The sequence below is a fragment of the Mus musculus genome, chromosome 5 (assembly GCF_000001635.26).
Source record: "Mus musculus strain C57BL/6J chromosome 5, GRCm38.p6 C57BL/6J".
In the NCBI taxonomy this organism is placed as follows: Eukaryota; Metazoa; Chordata; class Mammalia; order Rodentia; family Muridae; genus Mus; species Mus musculus.
In genome coordinates this window covers 32,648,124-32,663,019 of record NC_000071.6, presented here as the reverse complement: position 1 = coordinate 32,663,019, position 14,896 = coordinate 32,648,124, and the positions used below count along the sequence as shown (strand labels likewise).

General features: G+C 37.9%; 1 protein-coding gene across 3 annotated transcripts in view; it reads right to left on the bottom strand.

Moving 5' to 3' along the window:
* The window catches only part of Yes1 (YES proto-oncogene 1, Src family tyrosine kinase), a 75,896-nt gene that overhangs the window by 24,047 nt on the left and 36,953 nt on the right, over positions 1-14,896 (bottom strand). For all 3 annotated transcript variants that reach the window (NM_009535.3, NM_001205132.1, NM_001205133.1), the window contains exons 4-10: positions 11,265-11,363; positions 9,954-10,057; positions 9,714-9,863; positions 7,759-7,914; positions 7,413-7,592; positions 3,909-3,985; positions 2,115-2,268 (exon numbers count right to left, since the gene is read on the bottom strand). In NM_009535.3, coding sequence (NP_033561.1) covers positions 2,115-2,268; positions 3,909-3,985; positions 7,413-7,592; positions 7,759-7,914; positions 9,714-9,863; positions 9,954-10,057; positions 11,265-11,363 — 920 coding nt within the window. The remainder of the gene's footprint in view (positions 1-2,114; positions 2,269-3,908; positions 3,986-7,412; positions 7,593-7,758; positions 7,915-9,713; positions 9,864-9,953; positions 10,058-11,264; positions 11,364-14,896) is intronic.

Sequence of the window (14,896 nt, the reverse complement as noted above, 5' to 3'; positions counted from 1 at the left end):
AACATAAATAAATAGATTTTAGATATTAGGAAAATATCATTCAATTTTCATTTGTCACAATAAGAAGAGGTTTCATTAGAGAGTGGCAGCTAAATTAGCCTTAAACAAATGGTTAGGATTTTCTAAGTAAGGATTACAGGAACCTATGACTACTTGGAGGTAAGTATACATAGGGGTAGAGACAGCAAAGAAGTAGAGGAGAAAGTGAAATGACTCAGAAGTTAAGAGCACTAGCTGCTTTTCTAGAGGGAATGGCTTGATCCTCAGCACCTACCTAACAGCTAACTTCCATTTGTGGCTCCAGTTCCAGAGGATCTGACACCCTCTTCTGGCTTCCACAGCATGCATGCTGTGCACAGACATAACATGCAAGCAAAACACCCACACATAAAATAAAAATAAATACTTTTTAAAAACAGGAGCTAACTGGGTGATGATGGCAGGCATATTTAATCACAGCACTCAAGAGTTGGGGGCCAGGGCTGGTGAGATGGCTCAGCAGGTAAGAGCACCCGACTGCTCTTCTGAAGATCCTGAGTTCAAATCCCAGCAACCACATGGTGGCTCACAACCATCCGTAACGAGATCTGATTCCCTCTTCTGGTGCGTCTGAAGACAGCTACAGTGTACTTACATATAATAAATACATCTTAAAAAAAAAAAAAAGAGTTGGGGGCCAGCCTGCTCTATAGAGTGGATTCCAGACAGTCAAGGTTACAGAGAGAAAGCCTGTCTTAAAAAACAAAAACAAAAAACGCCAAACCTGGAGCTAAATCATGGTTTTTCTACCTTGGCAATGCTGACTATTCTGGGCATGTAATTATCTTCTGTGTTTGATTATTAGTCTGTATGTTTCAGCATATCTATCAGATGTTGATAGTAGTCCCCAAACTGGAACAACCAAAACTGTTTCTAGACACTGCTGCTGTCACCTTGGAGTAGGAAGAAATAATGCTTGATTGGGAATCACCTTCAATCTGAGACAACAGTTTAAATAACAACTCGCCAAATGAGACAGAGGCGCCAGCTCAGTGGGTCAGGTGCTTGTGCACTTGAGGGCATGAATATGGCTTCCTAGAACCATGTAAAGCTATAACTAGTGTTTGCAATCCTAGTCTTTTACAGTGAGGGAAAGTGGAAACAAGAAAATGTCAGGAAGTTTGCAGACAGCTAGTCCTGGCCTTATACTGGGAAACAAGAAATTAAATTTCAAACATGATGGGAAGATGCCCAAGGTTGTCTTCTGACCTTTAAATGCTTATTGTGTGTATCTATACTCATACACACAAACACACATGCACACATAAAGGATAAATAAAATCTACTGCTAACATCCTAAAGAAAGTAACAAGGATTTTTATCTGCTATATTTATAATGCAAAAGTATCTTGTCAAGTTCTTTGCAGGAATTAACTATTAGAAAGCTGAAGTGTTGTTACCAGATATAATTTTATGTATAATATCAATGTTTGAGCCCTCTGGAAAAATCTAGAACTATTCGTTTTTATTGTAACTTATTTTTAATTGTTTTATTTTTAAGCTTCAAAAAAAATTTTTTTGCATATATATGTGCATTTGTACATGCATTTGAGTGCAGGCTATTCATGCCACAGCATGGGTACGGCAGACAGGACTATTTTAGGGAGTTGTTTCTTTTTTCTACCTTGTCAAGACAGGGTCTCTCATTTCTGATGCTAATCTACTTACTGCAGGTTAGCTGGCCTGCCAGCTTCTGAATGGCTCTCCTACCTTCACCTTCCATCCCCTCCTACAGAAATGTTAGGATTACAGATGACAGGGATTCTAGGGGTCAAACATAGAGAGCTGCTTTGCTACATGAGAAACACCCACTCAGAGGCATTTAGTCTACAGATAGTTTTGTGTCAGGTCTACATGAACATGCATGTTACATGCTGGACAAAAAGGACAAAAAGGCAGCCTCACAACAAAGGACTTTTGAAGCTGCATCCTACCTGACAGCCCACAGGCAGGAGCAGGCAGGGACCTGGCTATCCACTAGAACTTTTTGTATTCCACAAGGCTCTGGGTATTCAAAGTAGTATTAAGACAAGCATAGGACATTAGATTATAAGCATCTATGTATGTTACTTTACCTTGTCTTGCCGTGTATTCATTGTCTTCAATTAATCTTGCTAAGCCAAAATCTGCTATTTTGCATATAAGATTTTCTCCTACAAGAATATTAGCAGCTCGGAGATCTCGGTGAATATAGTTCATTCTTTCAATATACGCCATGCCATCAGCGATCTTAGGAGAGGAAAAAATGCAAAATATATGATGCAAAGGGGAAAAGACACTTACTGTTAAACTAAAGAGACTGTTGAAAAACTGGGTAGCTCAAAAACAATGACAGTAATAGTCTAGAACACAACAATAAAAACAACAAAAATCTCTGCAACAAGAACAAGAGCAACAAAACTGGGTGTGGTGGCGCACGCCTTTAATCCCAGCACTCGGGAGGCAGAGTCAGGCAGATTTCTGAGTTCGAGGCCAGCCTGGTCTACAAAGTGAGTTCCAGGACAGCCAGGGCTACACAGAGAAACCCTGTCTCGAAAAAACAAACAGACAAACAAAAAACCAAAAGAACAAGAGCAAAAAAAAGCTAAATTTTTATATCCTAACACTGCAAGAAAAAAAAAACAAAACCCAACATATCACTATGACCTATTTTCTGGTCAATGGTTAGAAGAAGTGCATCATAAGACAAAACAAAAACCAACACAAATCTAAGGTGCTGAAGTACCAACATATTATAGCTCGTCAGTCAGATGTGCCAACAGCCCATTTTCATATGCCTTAAGGAGTTAAAAAAAAACAAATAAGGCTTTAACATTTTTTTAAAGGGCTGTGAAAACTAATGAGGTCCAATAGAGTTTGTATGTGGCTCATAAAGCCCATGTCATTTACTTAAGGTTTTTTTGTTTGTTTCTTGTAATAAAAAAGGTCTGCCATTTTTCCAAGAGAAAGTGCCTAATAGCCTTGAACAAAGAGCCTTGTACATGCCTGTCTCCTCTGAAGTTACTCTACATTATCAGATGTTATGGATATGTGGATTCTTACTGATAGGTAAGAGCTGCAGAAGCAAGTTCATCAACTGTAGCCAATAAAAGTGCCTGCAGTACTTGCATCCATCTTAACAGAAACTTTGCAACCAAAATTCAGAAGTATAAAAGACTAATTCTTACCTGTATATTATCTGAATTCTTGTCTTAGACTAGAATAAACAAAAAAATTTCAGCACACTTTCAGGTTTTAATATTTGGAATAACCTTCCTCTACCTTAGTCTGTCTGTCTGTCTGTCTGTCTGCCTTCCTTCCTTCCTTCCTTCCTTCCTTCCTTCCTTTTCTTTCTGAATAACCTTCATCCACCTTAGTTTTCTTGTCTTTCCCTCTCTTTCTTCTTTTTGTTTGGTTTTTCAAGACAGTTTCTCTGTATAGTCCTAAAACTCATTCTGCAGACCATGCTGGCCTTGGAGTCAGAGTTTGGCCTGCTTCTGCCTCCTGAGTGCTAGGATTAAAAGCACGTGCTGTCACCTCCACCCAGCCCATCTTAATTTTCTTAAATTTATCTGCTGAAATGTAAATACAAACTTTGCATTTATGGATGAAATGTGTCAAAGGCCATACGACACAGGGCAGCACCTGACTGAGAGAGCTATAGCAGTCTAATATTGGCTCTGCTACTAAGGAGCTCACACGGAACTATCTCCAATGTTCCTTCCTCTCCTAAAATTCTAGTATTTCATTACACAAAATTTTAACATTATGCCAAGATTCTTCTGCATTTTAAACATATGCTTTCAATTAAAATTGATATATACATATGTGTGTGTGTGTGTGTGTGTGTATGTATGTATGTATGTATATATACATATATATGCAACTACCTGAGCAGCCATATCAACCAGCTGTGGAAGCTTCAAATACTTTCCATCTCCTTCTTTAAGGAAATCTAACAAGCTTCCTGTAAGAGATAGAAAGATATTCTAGAAAAATTCAAACATTACATTAAAATGGAAGTAAATACTCTTTAAAACCTTAAATCATCAAACCAGCCAGGCAGTGGTGATGCATACCTTTAATCCTAGCACTTGGGAGGCAGAGGCAGGTGGATTTCTAAGTTCGAGGCCAGCCTGGTCTACAGAGTGAGTTCCAGGACAGCCAGGGCTACACAGAGAAATCCTGTCTTGAAAAACCAAAATAAAATAAAATAAAATAAATCATCAAACCACACACACACACACACACACACTATATACATATATATATATATATATATATATATATGAAAAAAAATATATAGTGTGTGTATAAAAGTTTTTGTGTGTGTATATTTGTGTTTTGTATATATATAAATATATATATATTTTTTTTTTCAGCCAACTGGGAATATCCTGGGGTAGTTATAATTACAAAGAGGTGGTCTGATATATAGCTCTTAGTGTTAGGAGATGGCACTATAGGAATAGCAAAGTATGACAAACTCAGCAAAGGTTTGATTGTTCTCTCTCTACTGTTAGTTAAGATCATACAATATCAGATAAACCCAAATCAAGACACACTTTTATAAAAACAAAACAACAAAAAATAAACACACATTTTCATAAGAAGGTTTCAGATTAAAAGACTCAAAAGAGAAATGGCAATTGAATATTGGGTTTGAAGATGGATTCCACACTGGACCAGGGAAGTATAATTGGTAGAACTGGTCAAGAGAGGGAAACAAATTCTCAGGAATGAGAACAACATGAGCAGAACTTATGGGCAGGGCTGGGGCCAGGCTCGCTCAGTGGTAGAGCGTGTTCTTATTATATACAAGACCCTGGGTTTGAGTGTCACCACATCAGTAGGAGAAAACACAACAAAGAAATCAAGAACAACAAGAAAATCTGTCTGCACGTGAAGCAATATAATGACAAAGCACAGGAGGCAATAAGCTTTGATGGGTTGTAAGGGTCTACTGCTAAACAACTAAATAGTAAAACAAGGAATTACTTCATTTTAAAACCAGAAAGGTTTTTGTTTTCTTATATTCTAAATCTCTCACCTGCAAATAATTAATGAAGTTATAGAACAGAATTCTAGCATTTTCTCCCAATTTTAAAAAGTCAATAATTGAGCTATGTAGATGATCCATTATACTTACCTTCATTGACTTCTTATACTAGTAATATCTTGATTTAAATGTCTTTCTTGTCTTTTTATCACTTCCTGTCCTATTTTATTTAATGCACTCATTCAAATGCCACAGGTGGAAGTTGTTTGCAGCCCAAACACCTTCCAAAAAAGACATATACTTTGGTACTTTAGGTATATGTTGGTTATCAATTAATAGGCAATTATTTTTAGTCCTTTTAGAGAGATTTTCGCCCCCTGTTGCAAATTTATAGTGGGTAGATGCCCCTATCACCACTAGAGGGAACTATTTCATCAGCTAAGGTGAACTAGTAGAGAAGATGACAAAATACTAACTAGTTTGATTCAAAAAAGTAAAAAATTTAAATTTAAAAATAGATACAATCCAAATAGGATAGATTCAGGCTAATCAGCATCATTTCATCACTTGCTGGCTCCTATTCTAAAGCACCAATGACCTAGAAATAGTATCAATCTTGCCTGGCTTTGCCCCTGGCTCTAATTAGCTGTTAGGTAAGAGCCCACCTGTGCCTGGGTTAGGGCAGATGAGAAATTTCAAATGACAGCAGAGAAAAAGAGTTTCTAGACATCCTGTAAGAACTGTATTTATAAAAACGAGGCAAAAATGATTCCCTCTAATGTCTTTGCCTTAGTGCTATAGATACAGGTTTATCACTTTAATTCAACTTTTCTACTGCCCTAGCAATCTATTTCCTTTAGTTAAATCTACTTTCAAAAGACTCAAGCTGCTTAATTTTCCTTTCAAGTCTCATAAGATCCTGTGGGATAACTAGGAATAAACACTGTTCTATTAAAAAACTATCACATTTCCTCTTTTCAAACGTCTACAGAAAAATCATGTTAGAAAGTACTGTTAGAAAGACAAAACTCTGAATGTATAAAAATAGAGGAAATAAAAATGGAGGTAAGAGGGCTCAGTAGGTAAAGGTGTCTGCTGCCAAGACTAGTAACCTGACTTTGATCCCAAGACTAAATACAAACTGTCTTTTGACTTCTACACGTGTCACAGCACACATGCAACCATACATATATACATGCAAAACACATAAATAAATGTAATCTTAAAGGAGAAAAGTAATCAAGCTCTTTGAACTGTGAATATTGTGAGTTACAGTAGCAATCTACCTGCCAGGTAACTCATTGGTACAATCGGGACATGAATATTATGGAAGGAACCAATCATCTTTTGGTTGGACTTAAAAGGCCCATTTCAAAAGTCAGAACCCATATGACAGTGTTAATGAGGCCATGAACCTCTGAGATCATGGGCCCTAGGGAACATCTACAATTATTCTGTTAAATGAACAAAGCAACACAAGGACCCCTGACAACATACTGCTATATCCCTAGACAAGTGCATCACGGAACCACCATCAGAGAGACTTTTTGCAGATGGCAATTAACACAAAGAGGCACAAATGAACAACGTGCAGGATAAGAGATTTTGGAACATTGAGCTCTAAATGGGATCAGGGTTAGACACCCTAAATGGATCATACCGCTTCCCCCAAGGCTTAGGGATCTATGCAAGAGGTGGTGGACGACTCCATGAAAACAGCAAATCTGATACACATATGAACTCACAAAGACTGTGAGAGCATGCACAATACCTGCACAGTTCACATAGACAAAATCCTAGCACAGAGAAGGCAAAGCACATGGTTCAACTCCTAAGCAAGAGCCTATTTGCAATTGACAACTGCTGAGAAAGGGAAAAATCAGCTTTTCCAACGGAGAGACACTGGGTATATCAAAACACCCCAGGGAAGGTTGCATGCTCAGGAACAGTTGAACAATACAAAATGAACTTCATGTTTTTGTTTTTAATTTTGTGGGTTTTTTTTTCTGACTTTTTGTCTGTTTGTCTGTCTGTCTTTCTCAAAGAAAGAATATAAAGTTTGGTGGGTGGGTGGATTGAATGGGGATCTGAGAAAGAATATGATATGACTAAGATATATTGTATGGTTTTTAATCTAAGTAAGAATAAAACTGGGCTGGAGAGATGGCTCAGCAGTTAAAGAGCATTGATTGCTCTTCCAGAGGTCCTGAGTTCAAATCCCAGCAACCACATGGTGGCCCACAACCATCTGTAATGAGATCTGATGCCCTCTTCTGGTGTCTGAACACAGCTACAGTGTACTTTTACATATAATAAATAAATAAATCTAAAAGAAAAAAAAAACAACCTAAATTGTTTCATCGTAACACAATCCTTTAACAAACAATGCACGTACCTTTTGACATAAACTCGGTGACAATATAAATGGGCTCTTCAGAAACAACTGCATAGAGTGGAACAAGTTTATCGTGTCTTAGCTTTTTCATTATCTGAGCTTCTTGAAGGAATGCTTCTGGCATCATTGTACCTGGCTTTAGTGTTTTGATTGCTACTTTTGTAGTTCCATTCCATGTTCCTAGGAAAACAATTTATTTTACTTTCTCAATCTGTATTTCAAGGACTATTAGACCAAAATTCAATCAACAGTAAAAGTTATACTACATAATAAAATATATATTGTACATATTTTAATTTATGATTCCATAACAAAATGAAGTAACAACAAAGTTCAGGCTTCTTACCCATCCACACTTCCCCAAAGCATCCTTGACCTAGTTTCACCTCTAGTCGCAATGATTCTCGAGGGATTTCCCAAGCATCTTTTGCCAGACCTTGAGTCTGGGGTTTCACAGTAGGACACACAGTTGTTAACTTGTGGCATAATCCATCAGCATGTTCTAGATAGATAAACAGGGTATATTGTAAATGAATTACTTTTTAAGTCAAACAGAATATTAGTGTGTGTATCATATGATTATTTATTTATTTGACTGATCTTTGAGATAGATCTCACTATGTAGCCTTGGCTGGCCTGGACTACACTCAGAGAGAGATTCACCTGCTTCTAGGATTAAAGGTATATGCCACCATACCTGGCTTATTATTTGTTCTTTTAAAAAGCTTGTCATTAAATTAAAATCAGTCTCCTATCAGTTTTACTCTAAAAAGATATATAGCATGGGAATCTTTCAATAAGAAGAATGATGAAGTATATACAAACGAAACACTTTAGAAATACATTTTATGCTAATATTTACTGAGTATGTATGCCTATGTTATTATGTAATATAAATCTTTCATATAAATTGAGATTGGAAAAGCTAGAGAACTGTCCCAAGGTCCCAGCTGGTAAATGAGAACATTCAAACACAAGTCTGTCTGTCTTCAAAACTCCACTCTACTTTTTGGCAGGTACATAGGGTATCTGAGAGTTCAATTCAGATTCTTCCTGTCTTAGCCTTCTAAGTGCTGGGAGTACAGACTTGCACCACAGCTTAAAGCTCTTCTTTTGACCACCAAGATTCATGTAATCCCCAAGGGAGATGCATTATTAGTTGTCATTTCTAATAACGACTAATTTGTAAAACTCTGAAAATCACGGAAGAAGTTGATATGAGACTGAATTTTAAATACAGGAGACTGAAGACAGCCAGTCAGGATACATAATGGCTTGGTTTGTGTATCCTGCTTATATAAAACTTCTCCCTGTTTCAAGACACATTTCCTCCCATTCTCATCAAGCAACCACTTAAATCCATTATAACAAAGGCAATTACAAGTAATGCCAGCTCAGTAACACAGTCAATCAATTTCAAACGTGTTGTCTGACTTGATATTTTGTTTGCTGCTAGCTGTCACAGAATAACTGCCATGGAAACCTCCCCTCTTGTAGTACTAATTATTTAAAGACTCTCACATGCATTTACATATCTAAATGACAACGAAAAAATTTAAAACACAAAGACTCCAAAATAAAACACTTTTCAAAAGTCCTTGAAAGGCAAGAATGTCTATAGTTACTATAAGTTCATTTTTCTTGGGTAAGAAATGGCATCTTCAAATTGGATTTGGTAGGGTTTATATTTTAGGAGGTCTTAATAGATTCAGTGTCTACAGAAGAAAATCAAAGAAGGCATCTGAGGGCTTTTTTCCTTTTTGCAGTGCTGGGGGGGCGGGGGGGAGAACTTCCACACACATAATTAAGCACTTTATCACTGAGCTACAATTCCGGGTCTGAGAAAGCTTTTTTATACTACTACAAGTTAATTTTAGCTACTTAATAAATAAATAAAGTCTTTGCTGTCACACTTTTAAATTTACTGTTACAATCAATCTTAGCATTTATATATTATGATCTGGAACTCCAATGTAAATACTGTGTCAGCAAGACATAACAATTTCAATAATAGTCTGATATGAGCATGCAATCTTATAATCCAATTTAGTTTCCAGGTATTATCATTCTTTATTGTTCTGAGTCAGGGTCCTGCTATACTGCCTGGGCAACATGCAAGTCTTGTTCCTCATTTGGAAGCTGGTGCTTGTGGTCAAGCCTGACAACTTAAGTTTCATCCATAGGAGCCACATAGTGCAAGGTAAATATGTGTGTAAATATAAATGAGATTAAAGCTTGACAGGCTTATCTTCACGAAACAGAACATGAGGGATTAATTCCTCCTCTGAAGTGCTCACTTACCTGTGTAGTGCTTCACCAGCTTCTGCAGTGTATCAAACTGAGCTCTGGTCGTGATGTAGTAGCCACCATTGTCAAGTTTTCTGATCTTGTAATGCTTCACATTGTCACCCCTCACCTCATCCCAATCACGGATTGAGAGGGAGTAAGCACCTGGGGAGGGAGGGGGATAGGCACTGTCACTCCAGCTTCCCCAAACTATGGGGAAGGTATTCTAGGCACATGATAATATAATAGTCATACCTTTAGTAGTTTCACTTTCTCTTACTAAGAAAATACCTCGCTGATTCCCAGGATTCAGAAGTAATCTTTCCGCATCTTTTCTCCCCATTTTGCCAAAATACCATCTAAAAAAAATTAGTGATATTTTGATTTGGAAAGATGAGGGTCAAAAAAATTACATACATGTATCAATAAGAATGGTGTATGATGTTTGGCAGTGGGGTGCACAACTTAATTCCAGCACTTGAGAGGCAGAACAGGTAGATCTCTGAGTTCGAGGCCAGCCTGGTCTACAGAGAAAGTTCTAAGACAGCCAAGGCTACACAGAGAAACCCTGTCTTGAAAACAAAAACAAGCTGTGTGGTGGTGGCGCACGCCTTTAATCCCAGCACTTGGGAAGCAGAGGCAGGCAGATTTCTGAGTTCGAGGACAGCCAGCCTGGTCTACAAAGTGAGTTACAGGACAGCCAGGACCAACCCTGTCAAAACAAAAAACAAAAAAGAATGGAGTGTGACAGAAAACATGACAAGGAATAGCTGTAAATTAAATATAACAATAAATATAAAAATAACAAAGTAAAAATAGATATGAATATTAAATCAAATATAAAGATATATTAACTAGGGAAATATCCTCTGATAGTTTTTCCATGTACTATCTACTCAACATGTCTCTTAAATTCTAGTTACCAGCCAAAAAAACAGTAAAACAGAAAAGGAAAGACAGAAAATACAGGTAGAAAAATCTGTCAGTGACAGGGAAATAACTCTTTGGAAACAATGTGATCACCTGTATTCAGTAAGATGCAAGTATGTACTATCAAAATTATAGGTAATTCCAAATCTGTGTCAGTTTAACAAAGTTTAGTGACAAAAATGACAGGCACTGCTGTGGGAAAGTTCACAGAATACTGAAGAAGACAAAAACAAAACAAAACAAAACAAAACAAACAAACAAAGAGTAACAAAATTAATAGGAGAAAAAGAGCACTCTTATGACTTATATCAGTAAAAACAAACAGCACAACTGTATACTCTGTGCAAGGAGCTGAAAAGACAGTCTGTGGCATACAAAAGAATGAATTTTTAAAATAAGCAGAAAAATAAAGGAAAGAGATTAAATATAATGTGGAATGATTAATGCAGATTTACTTACTGTGTGTTTCTGAGCAGATAGAATATTAATTATTAATTTTCAAAGAGCATTTATTAATATGATACATTAGCTGTTTAAGACTAGCATATAACCGTGTGTAAAGTTTGGTTACATAGAATGTGCATTAAAGCATTTTAAAAGTCAAAATAATTAATAAAATATGAAGTAATAACATACTCTTCTGCCTGAATGGAATCTGCAGGCACTACGTAATTGCTAGGGATATAACCACTCTTTCCGGTAGCAATTGATCTTGCTTCCCACCAGTCTCCTTCCCTGCAACACACAAAAAACCAACAATCACCATAATGTAGACCCTTATCCAAGGTGTAATTTCTTATCTCAAGCAAAGATCAGAAACCATTTCCATTTTTTAATCTGGATTTTTTATGGATTAATCAGACTAAGAAATGAACTTAAATGAACAATATTTTTAAAAGCCAGTTACATGAATTAAGGCAATTAAGTTCACACAAAGCACAACTGTTCTAAACCAACAGTAGTAACAAAAAAAACCCCTAAATACTGCACCTTGAATTCTACTTATCTTTATGTTCTTTCAACTAAAACTAGTAAAACTATGTTCAATAAATACATTTATTAAATTTTAAATAAAATTTATTTGCATGTCATATATAATACCCCCTCCCATTTAAAGGATAACATTTAAGGATTTTAATATATTCAGAGTTGTGCAGTCATCAAAATAATTCATTATAGAACATTTCACCATCTTAAAAACCCTGGTGTGATGGTTTGTATATTCTTGGGCCAGGGAGTGGCGCCATTTGGAGGTGTGGCCTTGTTGGAGTAGGTGTGTCACTGTGGGCGTGGTCTTAAGATCCTCACCCTAGTTGCCTGGAAGTCAGCCTTCCACTAGCCGCCTTTGGATGAAGATGTAGAACTCTCAGCTCCTCCTGCGTCATGCCTGCCTGGATACTGCCATGCTCCCACCTTGATGATAATGGACTTAACCTCTGAACCTGTAAGCCAGCCCCAATTAAATGTTGTTTTTATAAGACTTGCCTTGGTCATGGTGTCTGTTCACAGCAGTAAAACCCTAACTAAGACAGAAGTTGGTACCAGGGAGTGGGGTATTGCTGATAGGCCTGACCATGCTTTTATTTGAAAGAATGTGGATTTTGGGACTTTGGATTTGGAAAGCAGTGGAATGCTTTAAATGGGGCTTACTGGGTCATCCTAGTAGGAATATGGAAGACTTTGTTGCTGGGAGTAATTTGAACTGTGTTGACCTGGCCCAGGAGATTTCAAAGGAGAAGAATTTCAGAATGTGGCATAAAGACTGTTTTTGTGGTATTTTGGTGAAGAATGTGGCTACTTTTTGCCCTTGTCTGAAAAGTCTGCCTAAGGCTAAGGTGAAGAGACTCAGATTAATTGCATTGTCAAAGGAAGTTTCAAAAAAGCCCAGCAGAGACTTTGTTCTCTGGTTAAGTCTTATGAAGAGAAGTTTGAACAAGCATAGCAAGCTTAGAAAGGAAAAATATAAAATACATGGTTCGAGTATTAAAGGAGTACCAGGAAGTGAAATGGATCAAAATCCTGTGTTCTAGGAGATAACAGATTAAGGGAGTGGGACTTTGGGGCAAGATCCTACTCAGCTAAATTTAGATCCAGGCATGGTGGTACACACCTTTAATCCCAAAAGACAGGCATGCTGATCTCTGCGTTCAAGGTCAATATCCAGATCAAGTACCAGGATAGCCAAGCTTAGGCACGGAAGGATTTTGAAAACATAAAGCCAGTGATAATGTAATAGTAAAAGGGGGTCATGTTCTAGTTCCTGCAAGCAGCAGAACTCGGCAGCTTCAGCCATGTGGCTCTGGCTCTAGAGTTAAGAATGGAAGGAACTACTGGGACAATTGATGCAGGCTAGCTAGAGCTAAGAAATTAGCGGTGATTAAAAAGAGATCAGTGTCACTGAGATGAAATCTTCTGGGAAGTGTTTTCTGCGAGCACATAGAAGCTGTGTTCCAGAGATAGCCAAGGTTGGACCTCCCACTGCAGCTGTACTTGGTAATGGGAAAGAGTCACCCAGGTGGTACTGGTTTTGAAAGCATGAAGGGGTTATGAAGAGCAGCTGAGGCTGACACTTGTGAGAGGCCGTGGAAGGTCATTGGTGAAGGTGCAGCCTCAGTTGTAGTTGATGGCCCAGGACTTAGGGGGTCTTGCAAAGAATTTGAGGCTTGGCACTGTGAAGAGAGCCTATGAGAGGTTATTGGTGAAGCCTAGTTGGAGTGGAATGCCCCAGTGTATTGGAGATGTCAGTACCATGGAATGATCAAAAACAGCAGCCATAGTGGAGTGGATCAACCTGAGTTTAGAGTGCTACAGAGTGCAGAGCTGGAGAAGTGATGCCAGCCCTTAGGAGGAGTCCAAAAGATCAAGTGGAATCCCAGACATTGAAACAAGAAGCTGTTACCGTTGAAATTGCTTTGGAGACTCAAAGATGTTAAATATGGCAGAGCCATGGTATACATGCTGAGGAAAGCTGCTAACAGGGAGTGGAACCAGCCCAGAAGAAAGCAGTTTGTTGCAGTCAACAAAGATGAAAAAGGAGCGGAGATCTGAAGACTGCTTTGACATGAGCCATGGAGATGCAGAGTTTGGAGTTTGCACAGCTGGTTTCCTGTCTTGCTTTGGGGATTACAGTTAGTGATTGGATGAATCTCAAGAAGAGACCTTGAACTTTGGACTTTTAACATTGTTGAGACTGGTATAGACTATGAGGACTTTAAAAGTTGGACTAAATACATTTTGCACTATGCTATATTTAAGTATGGCCCTCCCATAGACTCATGTGTTTGAACAAGTCTATGGGGGCCAGGGAGTGGAATGTGATGGTTTGTATATTCTTGGGCCAGGGAGTGGCACCATTTGGAGGTGTAGCCTTGTTGGAATAGGTGTGTCACTGTGGGCGTGGGCTTAAGATCCTCACCCTAGTTGCCTGGAAGTCAGTCTTCCACTAGCAGCCTTTGGACACCATGACTTGCCTTGGTCATGGTGTCTGTTCACAGCAGTAAAACCCTAACTAAGACACCTGGGCTAGCAAGATAGCTCAGCAGGAGAATTCACTTGCCACGTAAGCTAAAACCCTACATTTAACCCCCAGAGACAGTATAAAGGAGGAAGGTGAGACCCAAGTACACCAAGTTGTCTTCTGGCCTCCACATGTGCCCATATACACACTAATAAATAAATAAATGTTGAAAAAAGCCAGCCCATGCCAACATGTCACTCACAGCCCCACCCTCACCCCACATTCTCTTTAAGAAGCCTTTATGAATATGCTTATCATGGAAGTTGGGGCCATTTATAAAGTATTTTTGTGACTGCTGTCTTAGAATATTATTAAGGTTCATCCATATTTTAGCCTATATCAGGTTTTTTTGTTGTTGCTACCAAATACTTATAAAAGTATAACTTTTTAAGTCACTTTAGGAACAAAAAACAAAGGTCTTAACATTCTTAAAGCAAAAAACTTAACAGTGAATAATAACAATTCAAAGTTGAATTTTGAGAGCTGGAGAAATGGTTTAGTGGGTAAAAGGCCCAGGCCTACACGGGATAAACAGAAAACCTACTTCCAAAAATTGTCCTCTGATCTCCACGTATATACCATGGTACACATGTATCGTATATTTGTTTTCTCTTATAGTAAGTAAAAATATTTGTCTGCTTCTTTCGCTCACAATAAGTAAAACAACTATTTCTTTTTAAAAGATGATGTTTCTAGTGGTGGTGACATAAGCCTATGATCCAGCACCCAGGAGATGGAAGCAGGACAACAG